The sequence below is a fragment of the Dermacentor andersoni genome, chromosome 4 (genome assembly GCF_023375885.2).
Source record: "Dermacentor andersoni chromosome 4, qqDerAnde1_hic_scaffold, whole genome shotgun sequence".
In the NCBI taxonomy this organism is placed as follows: domain Eukaryota; kingdom Metazoa; phylum Arthropoda; class Arachnida; order Ixodida; family Ixodidae; genus Dermacentor; species Dermacentor andersoni.
The window spans coordinates 223142262-223157159 of record NC_092817.1 but is presented as its reverse complement, the minus strand read 5'-3'; the positions used below and the strand labels follow the sequence as shown (position 1 = coordinate 223157159).

At 44.6% G+C, this 14898-nt stretch overlaps 1 protein-coding gene across 4 annotated transcripts in view; it reads right to left on the bottom strand.

Moving 5' to 3' along the window:
• arr (low-density lipoprotein receptor-related protein 6) overlaps positions 1 to 14898 on the bottom strand; it is a 296788-nt gene that overhangs the window by 225167 nt on the left and 56723 nt on the right. For 3 of the 4 annotated variants that reach the window (XM_072288049.1, XM_050185229.3, XM_055074753.2), the window contains exon 4: positions 12868 to 12976. In XM_072288049.1, coding sequence (XP_072144150.1) covers positions 12868 to 12976 — 109 coding nt within the window. Of the gene's footprint in view, positions 1 to 12867; positions 12977 to 14449; positions 14527 to 14898 lie in introns of those variants that run through there. The other variant, XM_072288048.1, reaches the window with a different exon arrangement.

The window sequence follows — 14898 nt, the reverse complement described above, 5'->3', positions numbered from 1 at the left end:
GAATCTCATGGAAGAGTATTTCATCTGCAACATCAATTCATAACATCGCTGTGAGCTGAATTCCGTGCAAAAACAGCTCTTTTTTATCGCAGTGCGCAGATCTTTTTCTATGCGCGCGATCGCAGACATCTTGGTCTCATTGGAAAGAGGAGCCTTCCTTCTTTAATTTTCCGCCAAAAGTGACTCCGTCGTACACCAGTGACGCTGAAATCCGGGGAGAAAGAAAAGTCTGAACGCGCGATCCGATTCGTTCACTAGCGCACGTGACCAAGAACGCGTGCTGTGGTTGGCTGCGCGAGGTTCCCGTCGTCTGCTCCACTCCGCAGGTGACGCAACGGCTCTCGTTCTCAGTCGTAGATTTGCGAAAAGTGCCCAACTATGTCCGATCCACCGGGGAAGTTCGCCAGGAAGTTCACCACCGGGGAAGTTCGGCAGGAAGAAGAAGCGACCAGCTTATTACTTTCAGAAGCGCTCCATTCCTTCAGAAAGCATCGAGAATAGCTCACCACCAACCGCAAATGATACCGAAGCCGCGGACGATGCCGAAGTAGGCCTAGCCAGCTAACAAATTAGTGAAATCGTTACGGACAGCAGCCGCATTCGGCATGACACAGCAATTTTGCAGCGTGCGGATTTGTTGCTGGGGGAGATGAATGCTCAAAAAAACTTCAAGTTCTTGCGTCAACACCAGCAACAAAGCGAATGCTGTATTTGCTCACTCGCGCCGACGACGTTGGAGCCGCACCAGTCGACGCCCCTCAGTAGAACTCCGTGAACGCACCGATGTCGTTTGTCAAGTACAAGGTGTGCGGCGGCAGCGTCACAGTAGGCAAAAGCGAACGGTAATCTGGCTTAGCCATAAAGATCGTTATCATGTGCGCGTGCTGTGGCGATATCGCGTCAGCGTGGAGCTTGACCCGCGTGAACGGCAACCTTGCCGTGCGCGCAATGCAAGCCACCAAGAATCGGTGAACGGCACTAAACGATGTTTTTGCCGCATTTGGGTGGCCATGGTCAGAGCGACTACATTTTTAGTGGCTTTCAGCCACTTTCACAGCAAAATATTGCAAAAATTATTTCTGTACTTTTGATTAAAAGTGAATGTATTCCTTTTTTCTTGTTTTCTCAAGACACCGACTTCTGACTTGTTGCTGATTTGCCACGGCGATATCTTTGCCTTCAAAGCAGGTAGAGCCATAATTTTTGTTGTGGCTTGTAGCTGAGTGCACAAAGTACACAATGGTAGGGTCAGCTTTTGGAATTTATGCTTTAAAATTATTCAATTCTGCTTTAGATCAAAGAGTAGGGTAGCCCCTATTGAAACAGTGAAGAGTGAATTGCTATAAAATTACTAATATTTGATGTATAAAAAAAGTATTCCTACCATTATGTTCTTTATGTTTTCTAGTACTAAGCAGGTGCCAATATGAATTTTTTTAGCGCGTTTTTTTTTTCTCTATTGTTTCTGCAAATGATGAACAATGAATTTCAATTCTCTTCAGAACTATATGGCCTATTGGAAAAATAGTTGCATATTTGAAATCGGCACAAAAATCTTTACAAGAATGGAAAGTTTCATGAATATTGATGGAAAACATCATGAACATTATTTGAATAGCAGTGTCCCCCCTTAAGGTGACTGGCCACGTCACTGTAGTGCTCGTGTTAAAGTGCCGGGCCCCGTCGCTGTAGTCACTACCAAAGCTTTTAGGCATAGCTCGGCCACTGACATGTTCATCTGAGTGGCTTATTGGTGATCAGGCCTAAGCTAGCACACACAATGTAGACTGACTACCACCGAAGTGGCACTTGGGTCTTAGGATGACCAACTGGCATACTACTGCAAGTGCACTTACCAGGTTTGTATGTGCATTACTTCTGGAGGGAACTAAGTAAGCTCATGCGTAGACAGAAAGCTTCAAACTCAACTTGCCCAAAACAGGCCAAACGTGACCATCACGCAGGCAGTTGAGACAACGCATCATCCACATGAGGCTCCACAACGGGAGAAAGCAAAAAAACAAAATTTCAAGTCCCATAAAAATCCAAGCAAGCCCCCCCCCTCACTCCCCCAACAAGTCGTAATTACCAGCAAAGTGTGTGTGTGGGTGGGGGGCTATCCCAGAAGCGTTTTTACAATTGCTAGTAGGTACAGCGGGGCGTGGCGCTTTTGGCCGCGCTCGACATTTCTGCGCAGGCGTGAGTAAGAGCGGGCGCGAGAGAGAAAATCTGGGGGCTTTTGCTCCTTGAATATATGACTCAGCCTAGGCACTACGGAGGTTTCTTAGAGCGCATTGTATTCGTCTGTCCCCTATACATGCGGGCATTGCGGAGTGCGGTCGAATTGGTTTGTACGCTCCGTAGTACCTAGGCAGAGTCGTATTTTCAAGGTACAAAACTCCCCACATTTCCTTTCTCGCACCTGCTCTTACTCGCGCATGCGCGCAAACGTCCGTCGTCTCCGCAAGTGCCACACCCTGCTGTACCTACTAGCAATTGGAAATACACATCCCAGAACGGCACTACAATTTAAGATGTCAACAACAATTTTCCTTCCAGGAAAAAAAAATGCAGTGGGCATGGATATAAAAATTTATTTAAGATGAACTTTATTAAGCCAAGGATTTGTTAGTGCTGTTCACTCTGAAAGCCATTGAAAGGCCCCTCAGAGTCGAAAAAAAGAAAAGTTTGCAGCCATCTATTGAAGTTCACGGTCAAACGTTTAGCAATAACAAGAGTACATATAGAAGTCTAGCTCAGCTGCAGACCTAGAATTGGAGAGTGCCCGGTGCGAGGATCCAAAAGTAAAGCCAAAAGAACGTAACACCATTCGGGGTGCTGCAATCGGTAGCATACACGCCACCGTGATGCAGAGGTACCATTTTTCTCATTTTTTTTTTAATACTTCATGCACTGATGTTTTTATTGACGTAATAGTTCTGCAGAAACCTGCAAGGTGGAGAGGAGTAATTAATAACGGGAAAATGAGACATCCACACAAACATAGCTAAATGCTACAAAGGGTATCCTTTGAGAAAAGGGGTTACCCCAGGGGCCCAACATTTATTAGTCATAAGAAACCAACAAACACTGACACCAAGGACAACATAGGGGAAATTACTTGTGCTTAATAAATGAAATAAAGAAACAATAAATTGATCAATATGAAAGTGGATGAAAAAACCACTTGCCGAAGGTGGGGAAAGATCCCACAACCTTTGCATTTCGCGTGTGACGCTCTACCAATTGAGCTATCGCAGCGCCGTTTCCCTGTCCACTTTCTTGGGTATTTATGTTTCCTTGTAGAACCCTGAGAATGGGATCGTTACCCATTTGCCACAAGTTGTTTTTTCATCCACTTTCATATCCATTACTTTATCGTTTCTTTATTTAATTTATTAAGCACAAGTAGTTTCCCCTATGTTATCCTTGGTGTCAGTGTTTGTTGGCGTCTTATGATATGACTAATAAAAATCGGGCCCCTCGGTTAACCCCCTTTCTTCTCATTTATTACATAACGAGGGTCTCAAATCCGGCCACATTGATGCCTTCAGGTAGCATGTGTGGGTTTATTGGCCGGTTGCCTTCACCCAAAAAGATCACATTCTCGTGATGCCTGCGGCCAAAAGGACGTTCCACGTCCGCCGCCAAGGTCTGTGAGTGGTGGCACTGGCTAACACTGCCAGGGTATCATATCGTGATGAATTACATGTCCATGTAACTAAGCACATTTTTTTGGTGGCTTCTAATCGAAGGATTACTTTTTTTACTCAGCAACACTCAATGCAATTCAATTACTGCTTGCAGTAATGAATTACACGTAACCAGTTACTTTATCGACGAGATAAGCTGTAGGAGGTGCCGCAACCTTGAGCCGCAACCTTGAATTTGTCAGATGTAGAATGCCACTTTCATGCCACGCAGTCGCCTTGCAAATGTGAAAGTAGAGACAGGCAGACCCAGTGTACTTAGTATTTGTTTGGTAATCTGAATGCTCCACCTCATTTTGCCAGACGACTCAAACCAGCACTGCTATGGCTCGATAGCAATGACCCTTTTGGACGATGATGCCAGGGAACTACCCGCACGCAATTTTTGCAGTTCCTCAGTAGCACTACCAGGAGCACCTCCTCATAGCCCCAGCAACAACAAAGCGCTGCACTTCACCTCCAAGGACCCAGACCCAAGCATCGCAGCATTGGGCCTCTTATGCCCCAACCACTGGCACGCGCCGAAAGCTTCGGCGCGCGCTGGCAAGCGAACGCGTCGCTTCGCTTCGGCTGGAGGGAAAGGGCGCGCAACCACTGGAGACAAGCTCCGACGCACGCCGAAGCTCGCTCCTCGGCTGCGGCGCACTGTTGCTGGACTATTTCGTCTTCATCCATCAAAGTCCGGCCTAAAACAGCCTGCTGTAAACTAAGCTTGAAAGAATAAGTTAGTGATCTGTACGCGCTTTTAGAAATAAAAAACACGTTTGAATAATGAATATACACCTGCCGCAACAGTTTTTTTATTTTTGAAGTAATAGTGTACAAAATATCGACATCAGCGCTCGCGCGTCGTCTGTCTGCAAGATCGCTTTGCAAACACCTGCACGACGATGCCATATATCAAAAACAGTTGCACCATTTCATTTTTTGGTAGCTTATTGCACAGCCAACTATGTAAGAATTAGGCGTGCAATGTATAACTGAAAAAAATCTGTGTTGGAAATATTGCCACGTAGTAGTGACGGTAAATAAATAGTGCCGGCTCAATCGCAACGATAGCGGCGTGCAATGTCGGCAATCGTACAAAATCTCATCTGCGGGTCAAGCGCGTCGGTTTGCATACGTCAGTCGTCGAAAGTTACAGCCTATTCGCTGTACCGGCGCGCCTTCCAGAAACTACAACACAATTCGTGTCGCGTATGCAATCAGATTAGCAAGGTTCGTCGACAACAGACAGAACCATCGATAACATTCGCGAAACTTCCGATACGTTCAGGCGCATCCTGCACTGAGCGATAACGTTTAACATTTTTTAGCCGGTGAAATACGGTAACCGGATACAGATAAAGCATCCGTGTCAATATAATTATGCTTGTTGGCGCATGAGAGAAACGTGAACAAGTGGGTTCTGAGAAAATCAGCAAAACAGAATTGAAACACCTGTAGCACTCAAAAAAAAAAAAAAACTAGAATAGCTAAAATGTATGCAATTCGTATCTTGTCTCCCCCCCAATTCTTGATTCTGCCAAATCTAGCCCATGGAGCACCTCTATTATTCTAGGTTGTTTTGATGCATCAACACCGCATCTGGAGGCCTTCACATTGAGTGTATTGCTACAAAACATTTTCATAGTGTAAGGGCCATGTTCTATTGTAACTGGTTTCCACATATCAAGTTTGCCTTTCTTTACATTAATCAAATGACATACCTTCAGATAATACAAGCTTGAGAATTAGAGGGTTTTAATAGGAGTCTTTCGTTGCCCTTTGCGAAGTCGTACTATTGAAGCACTTATTCGAATGTATGGGAGCAGCTCATTTCCATAGTATAAGAAATATATAAACAGGTTATTTTCACAATTTATACACTTCGTCACCACAAAAAGAAAAATTGCAGTTTATTGTTTTCAGCCTGCTATGATGTTTTGACTGAGAAAGATATATTCAATTTGTTCTGCGAGGCACACAATAATTGCTGTGGCATATTATTTTATTGCACAACACTGCATACAGTAGCCAGCCATTATTAAAACTCAGAAGAAATGAATAGCACAATGCATATGATCAGGCACATAGCATATTATTGCACTTTCTTAATTCATGCCAGAACGACGACCACAGGCGTCCTTCTCCAACAAGGTCAGCATCAATCGTGCCTCCTTACCATCGGGCTTCACACCCTCAGCACGTTCAACCTCAGCTTTGTGGTGTTTAAAACAACCTCAAGTGCGTCTTACGGTTCCAGGGATAAGAAAGAAGACCGTCCTGCCTACCTTGGCCTTGAAGCAAGCAGCTCTGGATTGTTTGCACACTTTCTACTTTGATCGAGTCCACATATATACGGATGGTTCTTCCACTCAGACCAGCTCCACCAGCGCAGTGGTTATACCATCACGATCACTAAGCATCCAATACAAGATTTCTCACTTGACAACATCGACCGGTTCGGAGCTTGTTGTCCTCCGAGGTGCCGTTGATTATATTAATAACCAACCGGCTAATCGGTGGGCAATATTCTGCGATTCAAAGGCGGCCTTACAATGTCTTCTGTCATCTCTCCATCGCGGGTCATGTGAACAACTCGTGTCGGAGATACGAGAAATGCACCATCACATGATCATGAAAGGACACTACGTCGTGTTTCAGTGGCTGCCTGGTCATTGCGGTATCTCCGGCAACGACCTCACTGACGAAGCTGCTATGAAAGCCCACGAAGGAGCAACCCTTATTTCTGTACCTTTATCGCGGACCGACACAGCCCAACACTTAGGCAAGCTAGCACACTCTTTTGACATTGGAAAACTGGCACACACCTGAATTCACTCAACATCGATTGCATTCCCTCGATCCCTCTATGCAACTGCAGCTGTTACCTTTCATTTATCATTTTCTCTCTCTTCTTAATTCATGCCCTTTTTTTAATTGCACGAAAGCTACTGCACTAAAATAGTATACTAGTACATACTTAAAAAGCAAAATTTTATACTACGATAATAGTCAATCATTCAAATTTTTATTGTAGTGCCCAGGAACAGCTAGAGAGCCTTTGTACTGGTGCACTTAACGAGCACTACGTGAGACAAAATGTAGAGAAAACATGAATGCAGTAGACAAAAAAAATTGAAGATAGAGAAACAAATAGGGAAAAAAGGAAACGCGGAAAAGTAAAAGGGAGTTAATCCTACGTGATTATTTACGGATACATAAAACACAGGAAATGAACTCTGAAGTATGTTTTGGAGTCGAGTCTTATTAGCATAATCTTGTAACAAGCCCAAGCAACGAATGTGGAATGCTACCTGGTATACTGTTGCGGCACAAACAAATGCATATGATCAAGAAGCTTTAAGGAATGTATAATGTCATGGACCACCTTATACAGGAACAAAAGGTGCAGGAACAAAGGCTCAACTGTGGTCGCCAGAATGGCAAAAGTGGTGCTTGAAGATAGACATCAATTTATTCTGGATGGGTTCAATGAGGTCAGAATTAGATTTGCTCACTGCACCCCCCTCCTACAGAGGCATACTCTAGTAGTTGGAGGCACACAGCAGAATTTCAGAAACACAACAGGTGAGTGGAAATCATGCAATATACGTCATGCAATTCCAAGAGCGTGAAGGGCATCTTGTGTAATTATCTATGTGAAGAGAAGCTTAACATTTTGTCGAAGTACACACCAAAATCTCATTTCATCGACCCTAAGGAGTGGAGCATCACGTAGGGTGTATCAAAATTTCACATGGTGCGTTTTGTGCATATAACTTAATGCCATAGTGTTGGAAGCATTTAAGAGTACTTATTGTTTCTGCACCAGTTCGAGAGTGAAAAAATGTCTTTTTGGAAGTCGATGCAGTAGTGAACACTGTTGACAGTCTGAAATAGTCTGAAAGTCTGAAATGTCGGCACACAAAGTCATGCTGTTCATTTATTAAAATGCTCTTAGCACTAACAGAAAGCGAGGAATCCCATATTGATTCAAACACCTGACGCACTGAAGAGGATAGATATAGGTCGGCAGTTAGTAACTGCACATCTAGCACCTGATTTGTGCATGGGCAATGTTCATGCTACCTTCCGAGTGCTAGAAAAGGTACTAGACTTTAGGGAACTATTGAAGATGCTTGTGAGAACGAGGAACAAGTATGCTTCCATACATCTTAACCCTTTCAGACACCACTTTATCCTGTTGATTGAAAAGTTGCTTTCACCACATCTCTTGCATCCTCAGAATCTTAGAAAGTGTACAGCCGCAGCAAATATTAAGAATTTTCAATAGTTTAGCGAGTTTTGTCAAGTTTACAAAATTTCGACTCCATGCGAAAACTCACTACAGGAACACAAGATATGAAAACATGTGCTATTTCGTGTTTTGAAAAGCTTGAAAAGCACTTATCCAGCCACTTGACAATTATGCCTGGTGCACGACATTGTAAAAAACAATGAAAGAAGTGAACCCGCTACATACAACATACTGACACAGAGTAACAACACCCAGCCGTCTACCTTCCCACTCATTTTGTTAAAACATTCTGCACATTATTCAAAATTGCAGCACAGTTCCAATAATAAGTGTTTCAAGATGTATGAAACACATTTTAAATACCATTACTTTCATCAGTGCTTTTGCTATTGATGCACGCTCCTGCTGTGCCCAATTGTGTAGACAGCGTCTCAAAGGGTTAAGCTCTGTGGAGGAAATACCATCAACACCACAAGAAAGGGAAAGTTTAAGGCACTTCATATACTTGGAAACGAGGTTTTCATTGACTGTTAGCATACACTGCGCCAGACTGAGAAGGAAGGTTACTTGAAGCATATTTCACACCACATAGCAAACAGAAATGTTCTGCAAAGGCATCAGCAGTGTTCGAGACAACACCACTATTTTCATGAAGAAGCCGTACATCTTTGGCACTCCTTTTAGAAGAGAGAGCCCACAAAGCTAAAGAAATATTTTGAATTATGTGTCACGCTGGCTTCGACACAATCAATGTGGTCAAAGTAACGATTCTAATAATAATAATAATAATAATAATATTCTTAGTGGTAACTTGGCACACTAGACTAAAAAGAAGGCTGATGCCTGTATGTTAGAGAATCTGATAACCAGCCATCTAAAGCAGGAATTTGCAGGATGCAGAAGACACTTCCTTCCCCTCCACGTGCACACACACTTGCTCAATAACACAGCACGGCACACATTCGAGAGGTGCACAACACACAGGAGTGCCAATGAAGTCTGGTTCCAAGGAAGGAGAATCCAAATCGCCAGGGGGGTGGAGAGAAAGCTCTGCATGCCAGATATAATCATGGAGTTGTGGTGTCGGGCCATACAGGCATGGTGAGGGCTAAGGCTGTGCTGACCACTTGTTCAGACGAAGTGAAAAAAGATTAGTGCTGTTTAGAGAGACGTCAAACACCCTGCAGTATAGACTAGTGCAATGTTGCGTTGGTATTGCAGGGTGTGCTACTTGAGGGGTTTGAGGCAATCCTCGAAGGCTGGCATGAGCTTGTGACAACCGAAAAGACTGGAGTAAAGGGTGCCTATTGTCCGGCGCAGAACAAGCTTAAGTTTGTTAGCGTCGCGAGTTTGGTATGGGAACTATACTGATGAGCAGTACTCAAGTCGTGACAGAATGATAGAAGTGTAGAGTGCTCGGAAAACCTTAGGTCATCAGGGAAGGGAGACACGGGACACAAACCCAAGAAAGGGCCGGTGCTTACATACAGTGCTGGTGACATATGTGGAAAAGTTGAGAGAACAGCTAAATGCTACACTCAGAATGAGAAGGGCCCGAACAGTCTTTATAGAAGTGCCTCCAAGGAAGAAGATTGGACGTGCAGTAGTTTCGTTGTGGCTGATACGCATGGCAGCACTTTTTACGGTGCTACTACAAAGTTTTATATTGTAAGCCCAGTCGTTCGCCTTTACGGAATGTATTTATTGTAAGCACATATGCTGTTCATCGGCATATTGTTGTTGTGGAAGCGTTAACTTGTTAATCAAACACATTCTGGGCAGATGCATTAGTAACTTGGTTTTGAGTACATCTTTGTCCTGACTACAATTTATAGTATCGCAGCAAGAAACATTTTAGTAGAGGCTGAAGGGATTCCAGCAGCTTAAGCATACTGACTGCACAAAACACTGATGACACCTTTTCACCTTCCCCACAATGCACTCACACCATCTACACTTTCCATAAGCAAAAAGTGAGATAAAAATTCAATTACAGTTTCATTGACTCAGTACTTGCTGCTTCTGAAGCGGGCATCGAAGCAATCGTGGTATACGCTGCTACATGCATAGGTCTTGCATGATGCAGGTCCTGCTATGCACTGCACACAGGGCACACGTTGCAAACAGATAATTTCTTTTTGCAGTGCTCAACTATAACGACACACTGACTCAAATATGACTGCGTTGCCACGTATGCTTCAGTGCGTCAGTGTTCTTGATTGCTACACGAGCGATTTATCCCCAACTAGCCCAAAAGACGGTCGCACTTGAAAGAAGTGAGTGAATGAGTACAGTGAACTTGTACTAAACTGGATTCACATGCCGAATAAAAGAGCGCAGTGTCATCTGAAACAGGCGGCACGGCTGATTATGTAAGTACTTCCAATAGTTCGGCTACTAGTGTAGTTCGCTTTCGGGAGTTATCTTTACCACTGGAAACAGCGCAGAGCTTGCCCGTTAAACTTGAGTCAACCGACACCACACGAAACACGCCGCGGTTGACCAACCCAACTTCCACACGGTTCATTCACCACATCACAGGTCACACGAAGTCAAGAGTGCCATATTTTAAATCACTGCAGCACCAAACGGACCTGAAAATTCATTTCCTTCGACAGATTTCTCAGGTGAGTTCGTTCACTCGCCAGTTACGAACTCGATGGACGCGCTAGGCCTACGCGTAACGTAAACAACATCGGCGATAGGCGAGTGTTGATTATCCAGACTTCGGAGCTCGTAAACGTGTTTCCATTCGTTTTGAGCACAACAAAATGCACATACAACAAGCACAGACGTTGCGGCAATCGTGATTCGGTTGGCTGTTTTAGCAGACGATCGTACCGAGCCCGGCGGAACCCAGTGGGCAGGTTGGATTAGTCGGCGTCGTTCGAAGTCGCTTCGGATCCACGTCGCACTGCCACAACCCACGGTAGTCGGTCGGTCGGTCGTGTCGTTGTCGGCTTACTATTACAACACTGTCTTTCAGGAACACTGTCGCGCGCGTCGTGCGTCCAAAAAACTCGGACGATCGTTGGTGCCGGGCGCCTTCGTACGGTCGGCCATTACAGGCATAGCAGCCGGAGGCTCCGCAGCCTTCGATTGGTTGACGCCTGCGAGGCGTCGCAGCCTCTCATTGGTGCACGCCGGCGCAGCTTCGCCGCGCACCGGCAAACTTCTAGCATCGGCAGTAGACATAATCACTGCGCGACGTTCCGCTTCAGCGAGTTCCCGACCGACGCTTTGACGCATTTGACCCTTCGGCGCGCGCCGAAGCTTTCCAGCGCGTGCCAGTGGTTGGGGCATTAGATTTCTGGAACTCTGTCAGCCCGCTGGCTGCCAGACAGCAGCGGGCTAGTTTCAGTCCCGATAGGAAGTTACGTGGGCTGAGATCCTAGGACAACACGAAGCTGCCCAAAGTCTGCAAAATTGGACGCCGGGACAGCTGGCCGGGGGATAAATGTATACAAGCTACACTGTAAATACCACAATGTGTGGGAATGACCATCTACAACTTTCACCGAACACGATGCACGTAACCGACACACATGGCTGAGAGTGTGGCGGGCTGTTCACAGCTCACACAGACATACAAGAAAGCTTGAAATGCTTCGCCGCCACTCGTATGGCAATGCCTCGCAAGACACAATGGTGCTTTAGAACCTTAGACAGATAATGCTAGAAGTAATGCAATCCAAATGTGACCATAGCCAGTTGGCTGAACAAAGTAAAAATCCTCGAGCGCCAGCATTGCAATCCTTCAAGTCCCCACACAGATGGCGGCGAGCATCTCTTTTGGTCGTCTGCTGGTCAGAGAGCAGCCAGAGAACAGCCACCAGCAGTGCCATATCCAAGGGGCCCCTTGAGTAACCAGACTGTTGCACACGGTGATCGTGCATTACACCACTGCCCTTCCCTACAGCGCGTAGACCAAGCAAGTTTTCAGTGTTGCTGTTGGTGCTTTCACAACAAAACAAGTGCAGATGACCACAGAAAAGTTTGAAATTTTCTGTAACGGTCCTGACGCAACTCTTGTCGATGTAATTGATACAGCATTTTGCTGCACCAGGTGCACGAGTCACCCTGTCGGTGACTCCACAGTGTCTGCATGTCTGCTTCTATGCTCAAATAGTCGACGGCCAAGTCTGTCGCCATCTTCGTACACAGGCCGCCATCCTTCATGGGGTTGGAAATTGAATGTACACAGTACACCAGCGGCGGCCAACAAAACGTAACACGACAACACATGCCATGGAGCTGACATTTACATGGAAGAAAGAAGACTAGCGAAAAAGTAACGCCTTTATTAATGGTGATGCTCTGATTTGCTTTGTAGCAGACAAAAACACATAAAATTAATGTTTGCCGTGACACAACATAGGCACTTTGTACAGCTGTATGGCTTATCAGAGGCCACATTGTAAAATCTAGCACTCGCTCAATTGGTGCTGTCTGAACTGCAGTCCGAGAAACAAAATCTTTCGAAGTGATTGAAGGCCATGCATTTACGTAGTGCAAGCACCACAAGCAATCAACGTTACAGGATAGAAGCAACAAGAGCCAGAAACACATCATTGCTACCACATTTCACGCCACCTCCAAGACATGCAAAGCCAGAGGCATGTCGCGGCATGCCGGTTTCAGAGGCCACAACCGGAAACCACAACTACAGGCCTTTCAAATTATCACTTATAGTTCGCATTGCAAATTACAGACGTGCACAAATTTTATTATTCTCTGCAGTTTCAAATAAACCGAGATCAAATTATCAAGCACTATGGAGAGGCTGTGTAAGGCAAGACAGCGAATGCAAATGTACTCAACATTTGGGCAACCAAATAGTACACTTTCTATATGAGAATTGTATTATTCAATCACATTTATTCATATCATGCCTCTCACATGCCACGCACTTACCGTCAAGGCAAAGGGCAGTGAAAGGGAGCCGTGGATGACGACTGCCCTGTTCTCGCCGTCATAGTCCATGGACGAGATCAGCTTCAGCTTTGCATCCACCCAGTAGATCCTGCATCAACACCTCAGTCAAGCCTATATAAAATGTTGTTCTTGCTAAACCACTTGCTAGGTGAATTATGCCCCTGCTTCGTTCAGAATAAATTAGAAACGTGTTAATTTGCTACAACAGAATGGTAACGCCACCTGTCATTGCTAGGGCATGTTTGGTTCCTCCCTCAAGCCCCAAAGGCAAGCTGCACTCGTGCTACTAGTTTGCACCCATATATTGACAAGGGCGTGCTGCAGCGGCCAATTCTTTGCTTGTTTCCCTCTTAGTGCAGAATTTGGCCATCCCTGCATATCTTGCACATACTGCTTAATGCTAGTATTCTTAGGATACTGAGCAACTATGTCCAGATCCAACCGTTTTCCTTTTCAAGCCGACTTGTGTCACTGGGTAGGTAGTACTACTGGGTAAAGCACCGCTCTTCAATGAAGGGAAGAGCCAAAGGGGAGCTGACTGCATTACTACCAGCCTCGCACATGATGCATTTCAGCAGTGGCAATATAATGTGTCACTACATTGCTTCAATGCCAATTACATTAACGTCGACAGTCATCTGGGATGGTTAGTGCTAGAATTTCTTCACTGTCATCTGTTAAGACTATATTGGAAACGTTTGTGCATTTTAACAAAAGCTTTCTCACAACAGTCTTCATTTAATGTTATTGCAGAATATAACATACACGCCATGCATATATAACCTCATTAGCATTTAGCATTACACGTGGAAATTTCCCAATGTAAAATACTACTGAAAACTTTCATGGTAAATTTGGGAAATTCCATGCAGTTACTTCAGAAGCCTGGAAAGCAGCTAGTTGGCATTTCACTTTTGTTTTTCTCCGTACTCAATTGGTTGTCAGCACACATAAGTAATAAGCAGGTGTTTACAAATAAGATTACAGTAAAATTACAACCACAACGAAATTACCACTCACAAGAAACACTGTCAGCAAGGCAAAATAATAATTCACCTCATTACACTAAGCTTCCTTACAGAGATTCATCTGTGTTCATTGCCTAAACTGAAAGTCTAGCAAGCTTCCTTAGAGGGAAAGGTTAGCTTTAGAAGTCTCAAAGCATGCTCCAGAGAACGAAATACGAATGTATTTCTTGGAGCTTCAGTCGAAGTACTGCTGCTCTGAATACTAAACTGATGCATCATAGTCACATGCCGGTGTATCTTACGCAGCAATTGGTCCATCGTTCTTTGAGTCAGATATTTTACATCAGGAAATTAATATATACGCGGATGAGGCGTATGCAGTATTGTCCGGTGTCCAACACACCAAGAAAAAGATACAAAAAGCTGCTATATCCAGTGATCATTAAGTGTCGTGAGATCTATAAAGTCCTTCACTAAACATAAAAATCCTGTGCTTAATGATCTTTACTTACTTCTGTGCACAATGTATATATCTAACCAGCAAGTCACAATATGCTGGGTACCTGGCCATAGAGGTATTGAGGAGAACATACTTGCAGACAAAACCGCTGCATCAATGGCCATTGAAGCCACCAACATCTCTGTAGCTGTCCCTGCCATGGACTTGAAACTTCTCTGGTGGAAAAAGTTTAGGAGCTATTGGCAACACTTATGGGACATTGAAACATTCAATTTTCCTGCGATAACCCTCTTAGGGTTGCAGTATGTATAAATAAATAAATAAAATAAATAAGCTGCATGCCACTAAACCACAGTAGGAGAACTCGCCACCCATAACAAAAATAAGACGAAATAAGGTTACCCTCTGTCGACTGAGATTCAGCCACACATATGGCACACTCGTACTTGCTGAATGGTGATGAGCCCCCTCCCTGTGGTAAAAGTGGTGATAAACTAACATTCCTGCAGGTGTTGCTGAAATGCTGTGAATGAGAGGCTCTCAGGAAGGAAAACTTCCGTTTACCTTACCATCAACACATCC